The sequence below is a fragment of the Oryctolagus cuniculus genome, chromosome 17, assembly GCF_051225735.1.
Source record: "Oryctolagus cuniculus isolate XC-2025 breed Fujian yellow rabbit chromosome 17, ASM5122573v1, whole genome shotgun sequence".
Lineage (NCBI taxonomy): Eukaryota > Metazoa > Chordata > Mammalia > Lagomorpha > Leporidae > Oryctolagus > Oryctolagus cuniculus.
In genome coordinates this window covers 22,027,705-22,045,085 of record NC_142883.1, presented here as the reverse complement: position 1 = coordinate 22,045,085, position 17,381 = coordinate 22,027,705, and the positions used below count along the sequence as shown (strand labels likewise).

Below are 17,381 nucleotides of genomic sequence, written 5' to 3'. Positions count from 1 at the left end.
TACCATTGGCAATGGTTCTTCTCCATCCATCAAACGTCTGATGTTATTCACAATTTCACGAACATCAAAGTTGGGGATTTTGCAGGACCACCCAGTACCAATTCCTTCAGCACCATTTATCAGCACCATGGGTATAATAGGAATGTACCATTCAGGCTCAACTCGTTGGTTGTCATCATATAAGAATCTTAACGTGTGATCATCTTTTGGTGGAAATAATAGCCGAGCCAAAGGGCTAAAGAAAACAAAGGCTGTTATATTACAAGACACTGGCTATGAAGGAAGACCTTTCTCTCTGTCTCTCTCTCTCTCTGTCTAACTCTGTCAAAAAAAAAAAAAAAAAAAAAAAAAAAAAAAAAAAAAGACACTGGCTGTGACACTTTCATGGAAAGGACACGTTATCTCATACTTATTTATGAAAATTACCTTGGCTCTGCTTGCTGACTAATATTCATTTAACAGGATTTACTGAGTACTTTCTATATGCCAAGTATTGGGACTCAAAGTCTCAGCTCGCAAGGAGCTCACATTCTAGTATAGGGAGAGAGAAAATGAACACACATTTTGTCAGGTGGTGTGGAACTGCCAAGGGAAAAAACTGAAGTAGAAAGTATGATTAAAGGAGTACTCAGGGAAGGTAAACTCTTTTTGATAGGATACCATTTGAACATAGAGAAGAAACTGAAAGTGAGCTGAGCCAGGTGGATATCTGGGGAAGGTGCTGTAGGCAGAGACAGTTAAGTAAAAGGCCTTGAAGAAGGCATGTGTGGCGCATGTTTGAGGACAGGCAGAGGCTAGTATCGTTGAAATAGAGATGGTATGAGAAAGGATCAGAAGATATGGGGAGGGGTCCGTGTAGCGTAGCGGGTTAAGCTGCTGCCTGCTATGCCACCATCCCATATGAGTTGCAGGTTGCTCTACTTCCAATCCAGTTCCTTGCTAATGTGTCTGAGAAAACAGAGGAAGATGGCCAAGAGCATGGGCTCCTGTGACCCATATGGGAGATTTGGATGAAGTTCCTGGCTCTTGGCTTTGCTTGGCCTGGCCCAGCCATCATCACTGTGGCCATTTGGGGAATGAACCAACAGATGGAAGACCTCTTTCTCTGTAACTCTGCCTTTCATATAAATAAAATCTATATTTTTAATATTTATTTTATTTATTTGAAAGAGTTACAGAGAGAGGTAGAGATAGAGAGATCTTCCATCTGCTGGCTCATTCCCCAGAGGGCCACAGCGGCCAGAACTGCGCCAATCTGAAGCCAGGAGCCAGGAACCTCCTCCAGGTCTTCCACACGGGTGGCAGGGGCCCAAGGACTGGGCCATCTTCTACTGGTTTCCCAGGCCATAGCAGAGGGCTAGATCTGAAGAGGAGAAGCTGGAACTAGAATTGGCACCCATATGGGATGCCGGCGCTTCAGGCCAGTGCTTTAATCCACTCCGCCACAGCATCAGCCCCAATAAATAAAATTTTTAAAAGCATATTTAAAAAAAAGATCAACTATAGGATAAAAAAAATACATATGGGGAATTGGGGCACAGAGCTCAGGTCTAATTAGCTAAATAATCTTTAGATTTTGCTGTGAACAGCTGAAAGGCTCTGAACTATAGTGGCTTGTTTTTTTAAAAAAATAATTTGCTGTAAGAAAGACTGACAGGTTAAATTATACATTTCAATGCAGATACTATGGAGTTTGCTGATAAATTGGATGCAAGTGTTGGGAGAAAGAATCAAAGTTACAAATACAATAGTTTATAGTTCAGGACACAGATTTGAATATATGAGACTGGATGGGCGATCATTTGAGAAGTGAGTATAGACAGTGAAGAGATCTGATGACGGAGCCTTAGGGCAGGGCAATATCTAGAGGTTGGTAAGATAAAACAGACCCAGTAAGGAAGACTAATAAGGAAGAGAAGAATTATCTATTGTCATAGAGACCAAATAAAGAAGAGTTTTAAGAAAGATGGGAGTGATTAATAACTATGTTGAATGCCACCAAAATGTTGAATGAGAGCTAAAAACTACCTATTCATACTATACTTTCCACAGACTTATAAAGGAAGTAAATTTCAAAGTCATTTTGATTCAGACCCAAACTCTATACCAGAGTTTTATGACCCTTGTAATATTGACATTTTGGGCTGGATAATTCTTTATTTTTGTTTATTGGAAAGGTGGAGCGACAGAGACAGAGATAGAGGGAGAACTTCCATCTATTTCATTTTTCAAATTGCCACAACAGGCACAGCTGGGTCAGGCCAAGCCAGGAGACAGGAATTCATCCATGTCTTCCATATGGTGCAGTGACCCACATACTTGAGCCATCACCTGCTGCTGCCCAGGGTGTACATTAGCAGGAAGCTGGATTGGAAGGAGAGGTGGGACTTGATTCTAGGTACTCTGACATGGGATGTGAATGTCCCAGGCAGTGACTTAACTGCTACAGCACAACACCTGCTCCAGCTGGAGAACTCTTTGTGAGGCTATCCTGTGTATTATAAAATATTTATAATAGCGTCCCTAGCCTCTATTCACTAGATAACAGTATTTTCTAATTAATTTTTGTATTTTAGCCTCATATTGCTTCAAAACTAGAAATAGCAATCTACTATAAGTTTGAAAGTATACCCACCTAAGCATGGTGAAGATGTATCGAGGGCTAGCAGAATCCTTGCCACCATGCAGCCTGGTACCAAACTGACCAATGGGCTGTAAGAGGTTCAGGTTATTGCTACCCACAAAATTCTGAGCCAAATTGATAATGGTCATCATTAGCGACATCTAGGGGGAAAAAGATTCATTAATATCACTTGTAGGCTCTTAATAATATACATCTATTATTATAACTAAGTTCCACTATAATTCTGTAAGGTTTTATGAAGTTTAGATGTTTCCCAGATAAACAGATGGCAGAAGTAGTACCTAAATTCAAGACTTTTGGTTCCAAGTTCAGGGCTCTGTCTATGGCCATACTACTCTGAACACACCAATCTTGTCTGACCTCATAAGTTCAGGGCTCTTGCCTTCAACAATTTCTATCTATTAAGTTCTCTTAATTTTGAAGTTCCTCTCCCTTTATAAAAGTTTCTTAGCAAACTGAGAATTTCCACTTTTGTGTTAAAATACTGCTCATTTCTATTCTAGCATGTATCATTTTATCCTACAATTATAAGTGTGTGTTGGCCATCTGGCTAAACTGTGATTCTACTTTGGAGGTAGAGAACATAGTTATCCTGTGTATGCTGTATAAAGTAGACACTCAACAAATGTTTATTGGGTGAATATTTACTGAGTCTTCACTACATTTTGATTTAAAGCAACAAGATAATCATTATATTTCCAGAAAATTAAAGGAAGCCTAATTTTCTAAAATTGTTTCATATAATAAATGCAAAAAAGCAATTCAATAACAAAATACAAAAAAAGAATAAAGGGAAATGTAGTCATAAGATTCAGATGTATATAAAGTTGCCCTTTCCAATTTCTAGGGACAAAGAAAATTAACAATTTGGCGTTAAACCTGCTAGACACTTTGCTGTAAGAATTCTTTGGCCTTGGGGGCTGGCATTGTGGTACAGCAGGTTAAGCTGCTGACTGTGATGACAGCATCCTATATAGCTATCAGTTCCTATCCAGGCTGCTGCACTTCCAACCCAGCTCCCTACTAATGCACCTGGGAAAGCAGCAGAAGATGGTGCAAATACTTGGGCCCCTGCACCCATGTGGGAGACCCAGATGAGTTTCAGGATTCTGGCTTCAGCCTGGCTTAGCCTGGGCCATTGTGGCCGTTTGGGGAGTGAATTACAGAATGGATGATCTCTCTCTCTGTGTAACTCTTTCTTTCAAATGAGTAAGTAAATATTTTTTTTCTTAAAAGAGTGGGGAGGCAGTGCTGTGGTGCAGCAGGTTAAACCCCTGGCTTGCAGCACTGGCATCCCATATGGGTGCTGGTTCGAGTCCTGGTTGCTCTACTTCTGATCCTCTCTGCTATGGCCTGGGAAAGCAGAAGATGGCCCAAGTGCTTGGGCCCCTGCACCCTCGTGGGAGACCCAGAGGAAACTCCTGGCTCCTGATCAGCTCAGCTCTGGCCGTTGCGGCCATTGGGAGTGAACCAGCAGAAAGAAGACCTCTCTTTCTCTCTGGCTCCACCTCTCTCTGTAACTCTGAACTCTTTCAAATAAATAAATATTTAAAAAAAAAAAAAAAGAAAGAAAGAATTCTGCCTCTATTTTCCTATCTGACATACCATGGTGATTCTTCAGTGTTTGTTTGTTTGTTTTTTAATTTATTTGACAGAGTTAGACAGTGAGAGAGAGAGACAGAGAGAAAGGTCTTCCTTCCGTTGGTTCACCCTCCAAACGCCAATCTAAAGCCAGGAGCCAGGTGCTTCCTCCTGGTCTCCCATGCGGGTGCAGGGCCCAAGCACTTGGGCCATCCTCCACTGCCTTCCCGGGCCATAGCAGAGAGCTGGACTGGAAGAAGAGCAACCAGGACTAGAATCCGGCGCCCATATGGGATGCTAGCGCCACAGGCGGAGGATTAACCAAGAGAGCTATGGCGCCGGCCCCTCTTCAGTGTTAGTGCATACATTTTTACTTAAGTTATATCATAGATTCCATGCCTGCATATGTCACATTTTAATATAATAATTTGCCAGTCAATGAATATTTTGGATGTCAAATTTTCACCTAACCAAGTTATAATATACATCATTAAATATCTTTGAACACCTTGCATATTTATGAATATCCTTGTAGGAATATTATTTCTATAGAAATACAATGGTTAGATCAAAGGCAAGCACATTTTATAGCTTGATAGATGTTACCAAATTGTTCTCTATTATGGATATACCATCTTACATTTCTGCCAAACATGTTTGGAGAATGATTTTGCAGATTTCTGCTGTAATGCTTTTTGGAAATATGGATTGTCTGTTTACCTCACCATGATGGTAAGAAGACATTTCTGCCACTGACCCAGCTAACTGGGCAACCTTCACTTCTCGCTTATCATTCCGTTTGAAACAAGTAAACAAAACCTTTCTCTGCCCTGGTTTCAAACCTGTAAAATGAAGACAGGCAAATAGTTAGCCATTTCTGGGCACTGATTTCTACTTTACAATAAAATTATACCAACAAATTGGAACTCACCATCTACCATTGACGGGATAGATCTCTCATTATCAGAATTTGAGAAGAGGATAAGTTCTTTGTTTATGAAGTCATTGTATGTCAGATATGTGGTGGTTTGCCCATATAAGTAATCCTAAGGGATCAAAGAGGGTAAGTATTACATGATTTAGTTAAAAAAAAAAATCACTGGTCTTAATAAGACACAGAAATAAAATATAAATTATGTGGAAGTATTTATATGTTTTAAAAATTAAAAACAAATTTAATTGTTGCACAATTAGAAAAAAAATGCATCACCTTTGTAATTTCTTTCAGGCCTCATACATTCACCCAGCAGTTGAAATAAGAAAATTTATACAGTTATTATATTAAATTTTTACTGAAATAAGTATTCAGTAAGTGTAATTTGCTATAGTATCAATCCTAAAAGCTCTATCAAATAGTGCATTTCGTGGAATATATTTAAAATTGTTACCTCAGGAAGGCCAAGTAACTTTCGTTGTCTTCTATCCTCCATGAAATGAGTTAACCATTCTTTTCGATCATCTATTTGCTTTTTGCTAAAGGCCTACAAATTAGAAAAGGAAAAATATGTCAGTGGCACTAACAGGTTCTAAGATCTTTCTCTCATGAAAACAACCAACCAAGAACAAAAATCCTGTTATCTAAAATAAACTGGGTCCTTCTATGGAGTATACTTACTAGAAATATTCTATTTTACAAAACACTCACATAAAAACTTACATGTTGATTGAATAGTTACAGCAGTGCTTTCTAAAATTAGAATATATATATATGTATATATATATATATATATATATATATATATATATAAAAATTACAACTCAGACTCACCAGGCTGATTGCAGCATCATCTTCAGGACCAGAATATTTGAACTGGATACGATGTCTCTTCATATCTGCAAAGTATTCTTTAGCTTCCTTTGATGTGCTAGTGCCCAAACCTACGAAATGAAGAACACCCATATAAATATTGTACAATGGTATATAACAAAATGAGAATTTCTATATGGTTTCAATACAAACCTTTGTAATACTTGACTTTCCACTTTTTATGATTTGGAGTAGAACTCTTCCATTCTTCAAATTCGGGAAGGCTATAGAATGCCATTTCTTGCTTGTTTCTCGATACCTGTGAGGAAGTGCACATTGCTGTGGCTTTGCATTCTGTGGAGTCCCTTGCATACCACCTCACATCACTGGGGTTATGTATACATCAGGTTTGAGGAAAAGGACCTTAAAATATTCACTCTGGTATCGCAGAAATTAGCATACCTTTACAATTGGAGTGATAAATTCTTCCAGAAAACGATGTCGCAGAAGCGAAGGCCAGTTGTGATGGATAAAATTAATCAGCAAGCCTTTGATATGGGAACCATCTTGGTCCTAGAAAAATTTGGAAAGATAAAGTACAAAAGGATTATTTTGAAACTAAGCAAAATTATAACTGAACTACTGGCAATTTCTCAAAAAACCTTCTATGGGAATAACTTAAAAAAACGATTTAAAAAAGAGCTATTCAAATTCAGACTCATTTAATCTATATATTTAGTATATAGGCACAAGACACAAGATTAGAAATTTATTAGAGATAATGAATAAAGCTACTTAAATAACTTATTATTATGGCAGGAAAGCAATGTAACAATAAGATACGCTTAATTGTGTTTAACAATCTAAACTACTTAATAACAAATCTGACCTGATCTGTCATAATCATTATCTTCCCATAACGAAGAGTCTTTAATGAATCTTCATCTTCATAGTTTTTCTTGTACTGAAGACCCACAATCTTGATAATATTGTTAATTTCAGCATTTTCCATAATCTGAAATAGACATATGTCCCCCCCAAATAATAATTTTTATAAATTTGAAGAGAACAAAGAATTATAACAGTATGTATTGCTTGGGTTTTTTTGAGCTTCAATATTTTGAATTATAGGCATTAGCCTATAATTCAATAAGTCAGAAAGATCTATTAGGGTATGCTACAATGTACACAATTTTTTTTTTTTTTTGACAGGCAGAGTGGACAGTGAGAGAGAGAGACAGAGAGAAAGGTCTTCCTTTGCCGTTGGTTCACCCTCCAATGGCCACCGCAGCTGGCACACTGCGCTGATCCGATGGCAGGAGCCAGGTGCTTCTCCTGGTCTCCCATGGGGTGCAGGGCCCAAGTACTTGGGCCATCCTCCACTGCACTCCCTGGCCACAGCAGAGAGCTGGCCTGGAAGAGGGGCAACCAGGAAAGAATCGGTGCCCCGACCAGGACTAGAACCCGGTGTGCCGGCACCGCAAGGCGGAGGATTAGCCTAGTGAGCTGCGGCGCCAGCCAATGTACCCAATTTTTAAAAATAATTATCTAAAATATATTTCAAAATGCCCAATGAGGGAGTAAAATACAAGCATGAAATCCTCATTATAAACTAGATTTAGATTATAGAAATAGTTTTATATTTTACCTGTTTATGAGAAGCTTCTCGAACATTGAGTATTTTTCCTCTAAGAGGGAAAACCCCGTATTTGTCTCTTCCAACCACACCAAGCCCTGAAACAGCTAAAGTCTTGGCTGAGTCTCCCTCAGTCAGGATAAGTGTACATTCAGCAGAGTTTCGGCTCCCTGAAATAAAAACACACAAATTATTATAATCACATTTAATTCAACCTCAAATATACTAACTTGGACATGTTATTAATAGACTTTGGATAAAACACAAATAATTTACAGCATACAAGTTGGCTTAGGAGTAAAGCGGTGCCAGTAAATAGAGCGATATTTTAACTAAAGTTCATCAAAAAATTAAAAATATGGAGCTAAGTTTTTTACCTAATGGTTAAAACACCTATGCGGGGACAGTAATCCTCCACCTGTATCGCCAGTATCCCATATGGGCACTGGTTCTAGTCCTGGCTGCTCCTCCTATTCCAATCTGGTTCTCTGCTATGGCCTGGAGAGCAGAAGATGGCCCAAACCCTTGGGTCCCTGTACCCGCGTGGGAAACCTGGAAGAAGCTCGTGGCTTCAGATCAGCACAGCTCTGACTATTGAGGCCAACTGGGGAGTGAACCAGTGGATGGAAAACCTCTCTCTCTCTGCCTCTCTCGCTCTCTCTCTCTGTGTAACTTTGACTTTTAAATAAAATAAATTAATTAAAAAAAATTGTACACTGTTCAGAGTGGCATAATGAAATTTTTAACCATTCCACTCTATCCTGCCTGGTGCATGATTCATCTTCTTGTCTAATGTAGCTATGCTATGTATGCTAATAACCAGGTTATCAGATGGATATTTGGAGTATACTGTGGTGCTTGTGGTCAAGTAACCTTTTCCTGGTAGCCTAACTACAATGCCCACAGCATTCACCTCATTTCATCTCACATACGCCCTGTATCATCTAACACCTTCACAAGAAGAATGACTATAATAAGTACAAGAAGATATTTTGAGAAAAGGCCCACATTCACATAACTTTTATTATAGCATATTGTTATAACTACATGCTATTACTGCTCATCTCTTACTGTGCCTAATATATAAATTAAGATTTATCATAGTATGGATGTATAGGAAAAAATAGTATATATAGGGTTTGAGACCACCCATGGTTTCAGGCATCCAATAGGGGTCTTGGAACATATCCCCCAAAGATAAGTAATGATACTTACATTGTTTCTATACATTCATGTTTTTTTAAATGTCCTCTTTTCAAAATTTTTTTTATTTTTATTTATTTGAAAGGCAGAGCAGGAGAGAGAGAGATAGAGAGGGAGAGGGGAAGTAGAAGGGAGAAAGGGAGACAGAGATATCTTCCATCCACCAGGCAAGGGTTCACTCCTCAAATACCCACAGTAACCAGAGCTGGGCCAAGCTGAAGCTGTGAGCCTGGAACTCCATCTACATCACCCATGTGAGTGGAAGGGATTCAGTAATTGAGTCATCAGCTGCTGCCTCCCCAGCGCAGTAGCAGGAAGCTGGATCTGAAGCAGAGTAGCTAGCTGGAACTCAAACAGTGCACTCTCATATCAGATATAGGAGACCCAAGTGGCAGCTTAACCCATTGCACAACAATTGTCCATCCTAAGCATTCATTCAATCGTATTTATTAATAATATTTGTTAGGCAATGGGCTTACTATATAAAATTCTTGCTTTATACTACAAAATAATCATCAATATTATTTAAAATAGCTTACATTTGGAAATGATCTAAATGTTCAGTGAAAGGGAATTGGTTGATTTTTAACAAAATTATTCTATTCATGGGAAAAACACCTATGGCATGTTGTTAATGTATAAAACAACCAAACTCCAAGATTTACAGTGTGGAAACATCTGAAATGAATACCTGCATCATTGGCATCATCAAGTTTGGGAATTCCCTTGATTCTGTTATGCTTTACAGCTGAACACTTCTTGTTTAACTGGACTTGGGCCTTAAACTTCACCCAGTTCAGTATGCTTTCTACAATACCACAGCCAATTGCCTGAGAAAAGATTCACAATAGGGATGAAGAGTTGTGTTAGAAATCTAGAATATAAGTAAGGCCCTATAACAATAAAAGTAATGCAAAGGCTAAAAAGAAGCAGAACAGTTTCTGATAGAAGGCGTGTCAGACAATCAGTGTTAAGGGAGCTGGTTCCTTTGGCTCATTCATTCAATAAACATTTACTGTGTACCTGCATGGTGCTAAGTACTGAGTACTGGTTGGGGCTATAGTGGTTAAAACAAAGTAGACACGGTCCTTGCCTAGACTTTAAGACAAAACAAGGAAGCCAGAAATAAAATATTACACGTGTGATGAATGTCATGATTAGGTAAAGTTTACCAAATAATGTAACTTAGTTGGGGGGTGGGGGGAAGTAGACTTTTCCTGAGTAGAAGTCATCAAAAGATTTCAAAAGAAAGGGGCCAGTGCTATGGCACGGTTAACACCCTGGCCTGAAGAACTGGCATCCCATATGGGCGCCGGTTCTAGTCCCGGCTGCTCCTCTTCCGATCCAGCACTCTGCTGTGGCTTGGGATGGCAGTAGAGGATGGCCCAGCTCCTTGGGCCCGTGCACCCAGGTGGGAGACCCGGAAAAAGCTCCTGGCTCCTGGCTTCGGATCGGCGCAGCTCTGGCCGTTGTAGCCATCTTGGAGAGTGAACCAGCGGATGGAAGACCTCTCTCTGTAACTGTTTTTCAAGTAAATAAAATAAATCTTCAAAAAAAAAAGATTTCAAAAGAATATAAAGACAAAAATGTGTGCTTTTATAACACAAAATAATCACCCGAGAGAGGTGGGCTTTGTGGTGCAGGTTAGGCTGCTACTTGCGATGCTCACATTTTAGATCATAGTGCCAGTCTGAGTCCTGGCTGCTCAGCTTCCAACTAATGCTTTCTGGGAGGTAGCAGATGATGGTTCATGTGCTTGGGCCCCTGCCACTCATGTTGGAAACCTCGATGGAGTACTGGGCTCTTGGCTTTGTCCTGGCCTAACCCTGGCAGTTTTGGGCATTTGGGGAAGTGCTCTAGTGGACAGAAGATCTCTTTCAGGCAGACGACAATAATTATCACTCAAGAACATTGCAGAGAAAAGACTGAAAAGGAATGAAGGTTAACTAAGAATCTGTTATAGTAATCCAGAAGAGAGAACGGTAGGAGGCCACTAAAAGACATGATTCTTGTCATTGAGGCTTTTTTTTTTTTTTTTTTTTTTTTGACAGGCAGAGTGGACAGTGAGAGAGAGAGACAGAGAGAAAGGTCTTCCTTTGCCGTTGGTTCACCCTCCAATGACTGCCGTGGCCGGCGCACCGCGCTGATCCGATGGCAGGAGCCAGGTGCTTCTCCTGGTCTCAAATGGGGTGCAGGGCCCAAGCACTTGGGCCATCCTCCACTGCACTCCCTGGCCACAGCAGAGAGCTGGCCTGGAAGAGGGGCAACTGGGACAGAATCCGGCGCCCCGACTGGGACTAGAACCTGGTGTGCCGGTGCCGCTAGGCGGAGGATTAGCCTAGTGAGCTGCAGCGCCGGCCCTTTAAAAAAAAAAAAAAAAAAAGATGTATTTATTTATTTGAAAGCAGAACTACATAGAGAAATCGTCCATCCATTGGTTCACTCCCCAAATGGTAGCAACAGCCAGGGCTGGGCCAGGTGGAAGCCAGGAGCCTGGAACTCCAACCAAGTCTCCCACATGGGTGGCAGGGGCCCAAACACTTGGGTCATCTTCCACTATGTTCCCATGTGCATCAGCAGGGAGCTGGATTGAAGTAGAACAGCCAGGGCTGGAACCAGTGTTCATATGAGATGCTGGCATTGCTGATGGTGGCTTAACCCACTGCTGCCACAATTCCAGCTGCTCGTTGGGGCTTTTAAAATAAGATAGGCAGTAGTTTTGTTTGCTAGGTAGTAGGGAGTTCCGTGCATGGGGAATAGTGAGTTTGGAGAGAACGAATTCAATTTTAGATGTATTGATTAAGAGTAATATTAAGCATTTAAGTGAAGGTACTTGGTAAGCAGATTAATTAGAAAGTGATATGAATTGAATGGTGTTAGGTAATTGGGAAGTATAGGCATGTAGATGGTAATTAAAGCCTTGGTAAAACCAGTGAAGTAAAAGCTATTTTTTTAACTTTCTTTTCAGACTGAGATTTGGCGATGATCTGTGTGGGAAGAATCTTTGTTTCTGCAGAGCTGAAAAGAGCAATGGAAAAAAAAAAAGTAAGGTGCTTCTATTTTTATTTTCCTCTAAGTACTCACAGCTTTGATGAATTTTTCACTCAACTGGCATGTTGATCCAAAGCTCTTGGCTTGTAAAGTCATGTTTTCTTTTGTCTGAGAGTCAAAGGTTGGGTTTTCAATTAAGGCGTTCACAAAAATCCACATGTGATTTTTCACCTGCAATAAAAGTTGATATAAAGCCAGTAAAAATATATTCATGTTTTATTTACAGTCTTTTTCTTTTCCCTTGACTTTAGAAAAAGAAAACTGCTAAAATATCATACCTGATGTGCTTTTACTGCAACACCACCCTTGTTCTTCTTCTTTACAACATCAACAAGTTTAGCCACAATCTGATCAGCTACATAATCAACATGTCTGCCACCCTAATGAAGAAATAGCCAATTTGTTTAAAACTCAGTATACTCAAAGTCATAATAATCAAACATTTAAAAATAATCTAATTTAGCTTCCTTTATATCAAGGTAGCCAGATGGTCAAATCCATTTTTTATATTAAAAACAATAAGAACACTTCTAAAATTACCTTGGAGGTGGCAATGCTGTTGACAAAGCTAATTTGCTGAAAGCCTTTTTCACTCATTGTTAAACATACTTCCCATCTGTGGTTTACTTGCTCATGTATTACTTTCAGTGGGTTACCAGTTTCATCTACCTTATCCTTCAAATACATATCCACATAACTACGGAATCCTTTCACCTGAGTGGGAATTAAAGGTAATAAAGTTAGTAAAAGTGGAATAAATAATAGTCTATGAGGATTTTTTTAAAACTAATGAAACAATGTTCACTTATGGGCATAAGAGAATGGTCATTAAAGAAGGGTACAAAAGTATTTTAGGTGTCTCTTTGAGGAAAAAATTCCTTCTGTTAGCTTTAAATGAGCTGATTTTAAAAATGTGATATACCACTTTCTTTTTAGGAACATATCTGGAAAATGGTAAGAAAACCATATGGGAGAAAAAACACCAAAATTTGCACTTGACAATGATCAAAGTCCCTTAACACCTAGGAACACACTTACTGGCAGCTTATTTCCATTAAGGAAAACTTTGACATCTTTAGTGGACCCAGCAATATCATATGCTCTTCTAACCATCAGTGCAACAATATCTTTGTCCAGGCTTTGCATTTTAAACTTAGACAAATCGGGCTGAAAGGTGATACATGTATAATCTTCTCCACTAAAGGACTTGAGCTCCATCTCACCAGCTCTCCCCATGTTATCCATCCAAGTCTATGAAATAGAGAATAGAAAAAATGAAAAACCCGTCATCTCAAAAACAAACTAACACAATATATGAGTCCTGGAAAATAACTCAATAATTTTCCATGGTTTAATAGCTTATAACTTAAGTTAAATGAACTATATTAGTATAAATGGTAAAATTATAGTTCATAACAAAGCACACAATTACTATTTACTTACCTGTTTGAACATTTTTTTATATTCTCTACTGGCTGTTTCCACAGTAAATTTGGTACTGAATATGTTACACAATTTGGCTCCATAGCCATTTCGACCACCTAGGCAAAATACAAAACACCATTTTATTGTTATTATCTCATTGACAATTTTATTTTATTTTTTTTAAAAAAGATGTACTTATTTACTTGAAAGGCATAGTTACAGACAGAAGAGGGAGAGAGAGAGAGAGAGAAAGAAAGGTCTTGCATCAGTTGGTTCACTCCCCAAATGGCCATGATTGCTGGAGCTGGACAGATCCAAAGTCAGAAGCTTCTTCCGGGTCTGTCATATGGGTGCAGGGGTCTAAGCACTTGGACCATCTTCCACTGCTTTCCCAGGCTCCTGGCTTCGGATCGGCACAAATCTGGCCATTGCGGCCAATTGGGGAGTGAACCAGCAGATGGAAAGACCCCCCCGCCACCCCACCTCTCCTCTCTCTCTGTAACTCTGACTTTCAAATAAATATTTAAAAAATAAAAAAATTTTTAAAAAAGGTATTTTTAAGCAATAAATATCTCAATGTTCTACCTGTTACTTTCTTTTCATCATCATCATAGTTACTGGACGTTAGGAGCTGTCCAAATATGAGAGCTGGGACATACATCTTCTCAACTTTGTGTTCAACAACAGGAATACCTTTTCCATTATTCCATATGCTAATTAAATTATTTTCTCTAGGCAAAGAAGGTTGAAAACTTTATTGTAAAGCAAATGTTACACTAATACTTAACATTTTAAAGTATTTAAATAATATTATTTCTAAAATAGATAAATTCATAAGTCCAATTTCTCTCTTTTCATGTATAATACTTTCTGAAATTCATCATGAACAACATTTTCTACCATGCTTATTTCCTGATACTCCTAAAATAGGAGCAAAGAGGAAAAAATATCTTTTCCAACCACTGAGGGAGCCACTGATAATGCTGAAATACTATTTGATTTAAAAATGTTAGGATAAACAAAGGGAAAAGATTTATGCCCAGTGGAAAGAAAAGAACAAACTTGGAAATAGTACCATCATGCCCCTTTTAAGAGGATCAGCTGTGCCTCTCTAGTTCCCTTAACTTTCTCACCCAACAAAGCACATCCCAAAACAAATATAAAAGGGAAAAACATTATAAACATTATCAATAATAAAGTAGTTTGCTCACTAATAAAATGCTGACAATTCATTTGGACTCATTTACTTGCTGATTATTTTAGGCTAATTTTTAGAAAATATATTTTGGTTATAACTGGATACATGCTACAGTTTTTATTTCAAACACTACTTAACCTTATCTATAAACAAAACTGATTAAAACTAGCTCAGTATTTTTTGAAAGACTATGATATTGAGTCCTTACTTAGGAGTTTGTCATTTATATACTCCCCAAAAGAGCCATAAGTAGTTTATGTCATAACTGAGCAGGCTAATAAAAAGGTGACACAAACACTGTGACCATCCATAAAGGACAGTGACATTTATAACCAGAAATGGTATATCAGAACATTCTCTACTCCCATCTGCTGGTTTATTATTTGAATAACACCAAGAGAAAAAACTAAGACTATATAATACTCAGAGCAATTACAGATGCCTGCTGAAGTAGTTCTGCACTGTGCCATGATGTCTTTACTTTGAAATGACTCAGAAAAAAAAAAATAGATGCAGCAGACATGGAAAAACGTTGACAACTGGTGGGTTTATTTAGTGGGTATCACAGGTTGTTCATTTTAGCATTCTGCCTTTCTGTACTTTTGCAGATCTTTGTTTAAACGAAATTCAGCTTCATTGGTAACCAAAGTAAATGCAACCAACAACAACCCAATGAACTATAAGAAACAAAAGAACCAAGCAAGAGACATACGGATCAATGGTGACTCTAATGCAAGACATTTTGGGGTCCCTTTGTTTATTGTCCGCAGCATTAACTGAAAGAAAAGTAAAATACATATTTGTAAGAAATTGAAGTGTTTTAAAGAATTCCTTTATAGAAAAAAAATTTCCCAAACAGCACAGGAGTAGCATTAACAAAATGTTAATTTAGCAATTTTTATTCTTAGTGCTGTTTTAGGAAACACTTTTCTGGGTTTCAGTAGACTGCCTCACTTCTGCCACTTGTGCGAAATGACAGGAGCTCTGACTACAGAGGGTTTGGAAAGCGCGATGCTCCCTATGAAGGATTTGACCAGTAGATCTTTAAAGCATTCACCACTCACCTAGAATCTCGTCAAAGATTTTGTACAAACCAGGAACAAAAGTGACTTCCCTGTAGTTAATACCAACATCTTCATCGTAAACCCACATATGCTAGAAATAAGGCAAAGACATAGTTATTTCTCTTCTGTACCTATTGTTTTGTCATCATGGTTACTGTAAAATCTTCTAGGTTTTAGATATAGTAGTTTAGGCCAGTTCCAATGACACCTCGTACATGAAGTACGAAAAAGCTAACTTAGAAAAGTATAACATTTCAATCGATAAATTAACTGCATTTAGGTAGCTTAGTTTTACCTGGGTCACTAATTCTACAGAGCCAATGTAGGTATCTGGGCGGAGCAAAATATGTTCCAACTGCGTTTTCTTTTGATAGATTCTTTCAATAGACAGTCTCTTCTTCGCATCTTCATTTTTCTTTATTTTGTTCATTTGCATATTTTCATTGACAGGCTAGCAATTTTAAAAAAGAAAAGAGCTCTTTACTCACAGGTTTATAGGAAACTACGAAAAAGTGTCTACCACAGCGATGCACTTCACTTTGCAATCCGTTGTCTGCTGTTGGTGGCGTTTAGAGCAAACAGGGCAATTTCAAGTTCAGTGCAGCCAGCCTCCCGGGCGACAGATTAAATGGACATCACATTATCTCAGCACCTGTCGATGCTGCGGACACCTGTTCTTTGGACGACTTTGGATGTCACCCGCACACGAAGCTACTGCGTGCCCGCCATGTCCTAGGCACGGAAGCGTCTAGGCAGTTTGGGGGCTATCAACCCAACCCACTGGCCCCGGGAGGAGGCTCTCTGGGCCAGCCGGGCCGGCCGGCTCCTCGCCGGCAGCCCTGGGCCAGGCTCTGCACCCTCCGAGTCGGGCGACCTCCATCCCGCGTCCACGCAGAGAGCAGGAGGGAAGCACCTGACGCGCCACTTCGAGTCCCGCACGGACCGGCGCAGAGGCCGACCAGAGGGCGAACTGTCCCCAGAAACATTAAAACGACATACAACGCCCTGAAGCCGTTCAGCCGATGAGTCACTGCTAGCGCCGTGAGGGGCTTCACTCTCCTCGCGATCACCCCGGCCGCGGAATATGGACGCCCGGCCGGTCGCGGGCCAGACTACAGCCCAGGAGCCTCACCCCCTCACGGGCAGCCAGAGAGACGCCCCGGCCGCACCGAGGCTCCACCCTCCGGCCCCTTCCTCGAGCGGTACCTGCAGTGGTGACACCTCCATGGTGACGGCCGTAAAGGGGCTCGAGAACCCTAAAAGCGACTAAACCGGTGGGACCCACGAGACGATCGGAGACCGAGCCGCTACTCCACAGACGCGCGTCGGTTGGAAGTCCCCTAGACTCATTTGAACCAGCCTCTAGCCCGCCCAAAACAGACGAGCCAATCCCCAACTTGTTCTCATTGACACCCTCCTGAAGAACCAATCGTGGCTGACTTTTTATATCCTCCTTTGGACGGCCAAGGAGGCCGGGCCTGTTCGAATGAACCAATTAGGCAGGGGAGGCGGGTCTAGAGGGTTAGCAGAGGCACTCTGGGAGTCTGAACTGAGAGATTGAAAAGGAATCTGACCAATGATGAGCGTTGGTTTGTTCTCTCCTGGCCGAAAACCCTGAGGAGCGGAGCCGAAGAAGCGGGAAGGGGTTTCCTGTACTGCCTGCTGGCTTATGAGGAAGAGGAGGGAGATATTTATTCCTCAGGCGATGTTAACCTATGTCAGAACCCTGAAATAAAGTAGTTAGCGAGCGAACGGCAATTTCTGTGTTTTCCTGGGGGAAACTGAGCCCCGGCTTTCCGGACAGGCAGTTCGGGCCATCCAGTCAAGATTTT

The 17,381-nt window shown here is 40.0% G+C and overlaps 1 protein-coding gene across 2 annotated transcripts in view; it reads right to left on the bottom strand.

Annotated features, from left to right (window-relative positions):
- Positions 1-16,968, bottom strand: part of TOP2A (DNA topoisomerase II alpha) — a 34,357-nt gene extending 17,389 nt beyond the window's left edge. For both annotated transcript variants that reach the window (XM_051825664.3, XM_051825665.3), the window contains exons 1-21: positions 16,756-16,968; positions 15,845-16,000; positions 15,550-15,640; positions 15,198-15,261; positions 13,873-14,018; positions 13,306-13,403; positions 12,901-13,113; positions 12,403-12,576; positions 12,141-12,242; positions 11,896-12,033; positions 9,503-9,641; positions 7,621-7,778; positions 6,862-6,987; positions 6,435-6,545; positions 6,186-6,291; positions 5,994-6,103; positions 5,614-5,706; positions 5,157-5,271; positions 4,946-5,067; positions 2,636-2,784; positions 4-235 (exon numbers count right to left, since the gene is read on the bottom strand). In XM_051825664.3, the coding sequence (XP_051681624.1) occupies positions 4-235; positions 2,636-2,784; positions 4,946-5,067; positions 5,157-5,271; positions 5,614-5,706; positions 5,994-6,103; positions 6,186-6,291; positions 6,435-6,545; positions 6,862-6,987; positions 7,621-7,778; positions 9,503-9,641; positions 11,896-12,033; positions 12,141-12,242; positions 12,403-12,576; positions 12,901-13,113; positions 13,306-13,403; positions 13,873-14,018; positions 15,198-15,261; positions 15,550-15,640; positions 15,845-16,000; positions 16,756-16,776 (2,664 nt within the window). In that variant the 5' untranslated portion in view covers positions 16,777-16,968. The remainder of the gene's footprint in view (positions 1-3; positions 236-2,635; positions 2,785-4,945; positions 5,068-5,156; positions 5,272-5,613; positions 5,707-5,993; positions 6,104-6,185; positions 6,292-6,434; positions 6,546-6,861; positions 6,988-7,620; positions 7,779-9,502; positions 9,642-11,895; positions 12,034-12,140; positions 12,243-12,402; positions 12,577-12,900; positions 13,114-13,305; positions 13,404-13,872; positions 14,019-15,197; positions 15,262-15,549; positions 15,641-15,844; positions 16,001-16,755) is intronic.
- Positions 16,969-17,381: the final 413 nt, after the last annotated feature.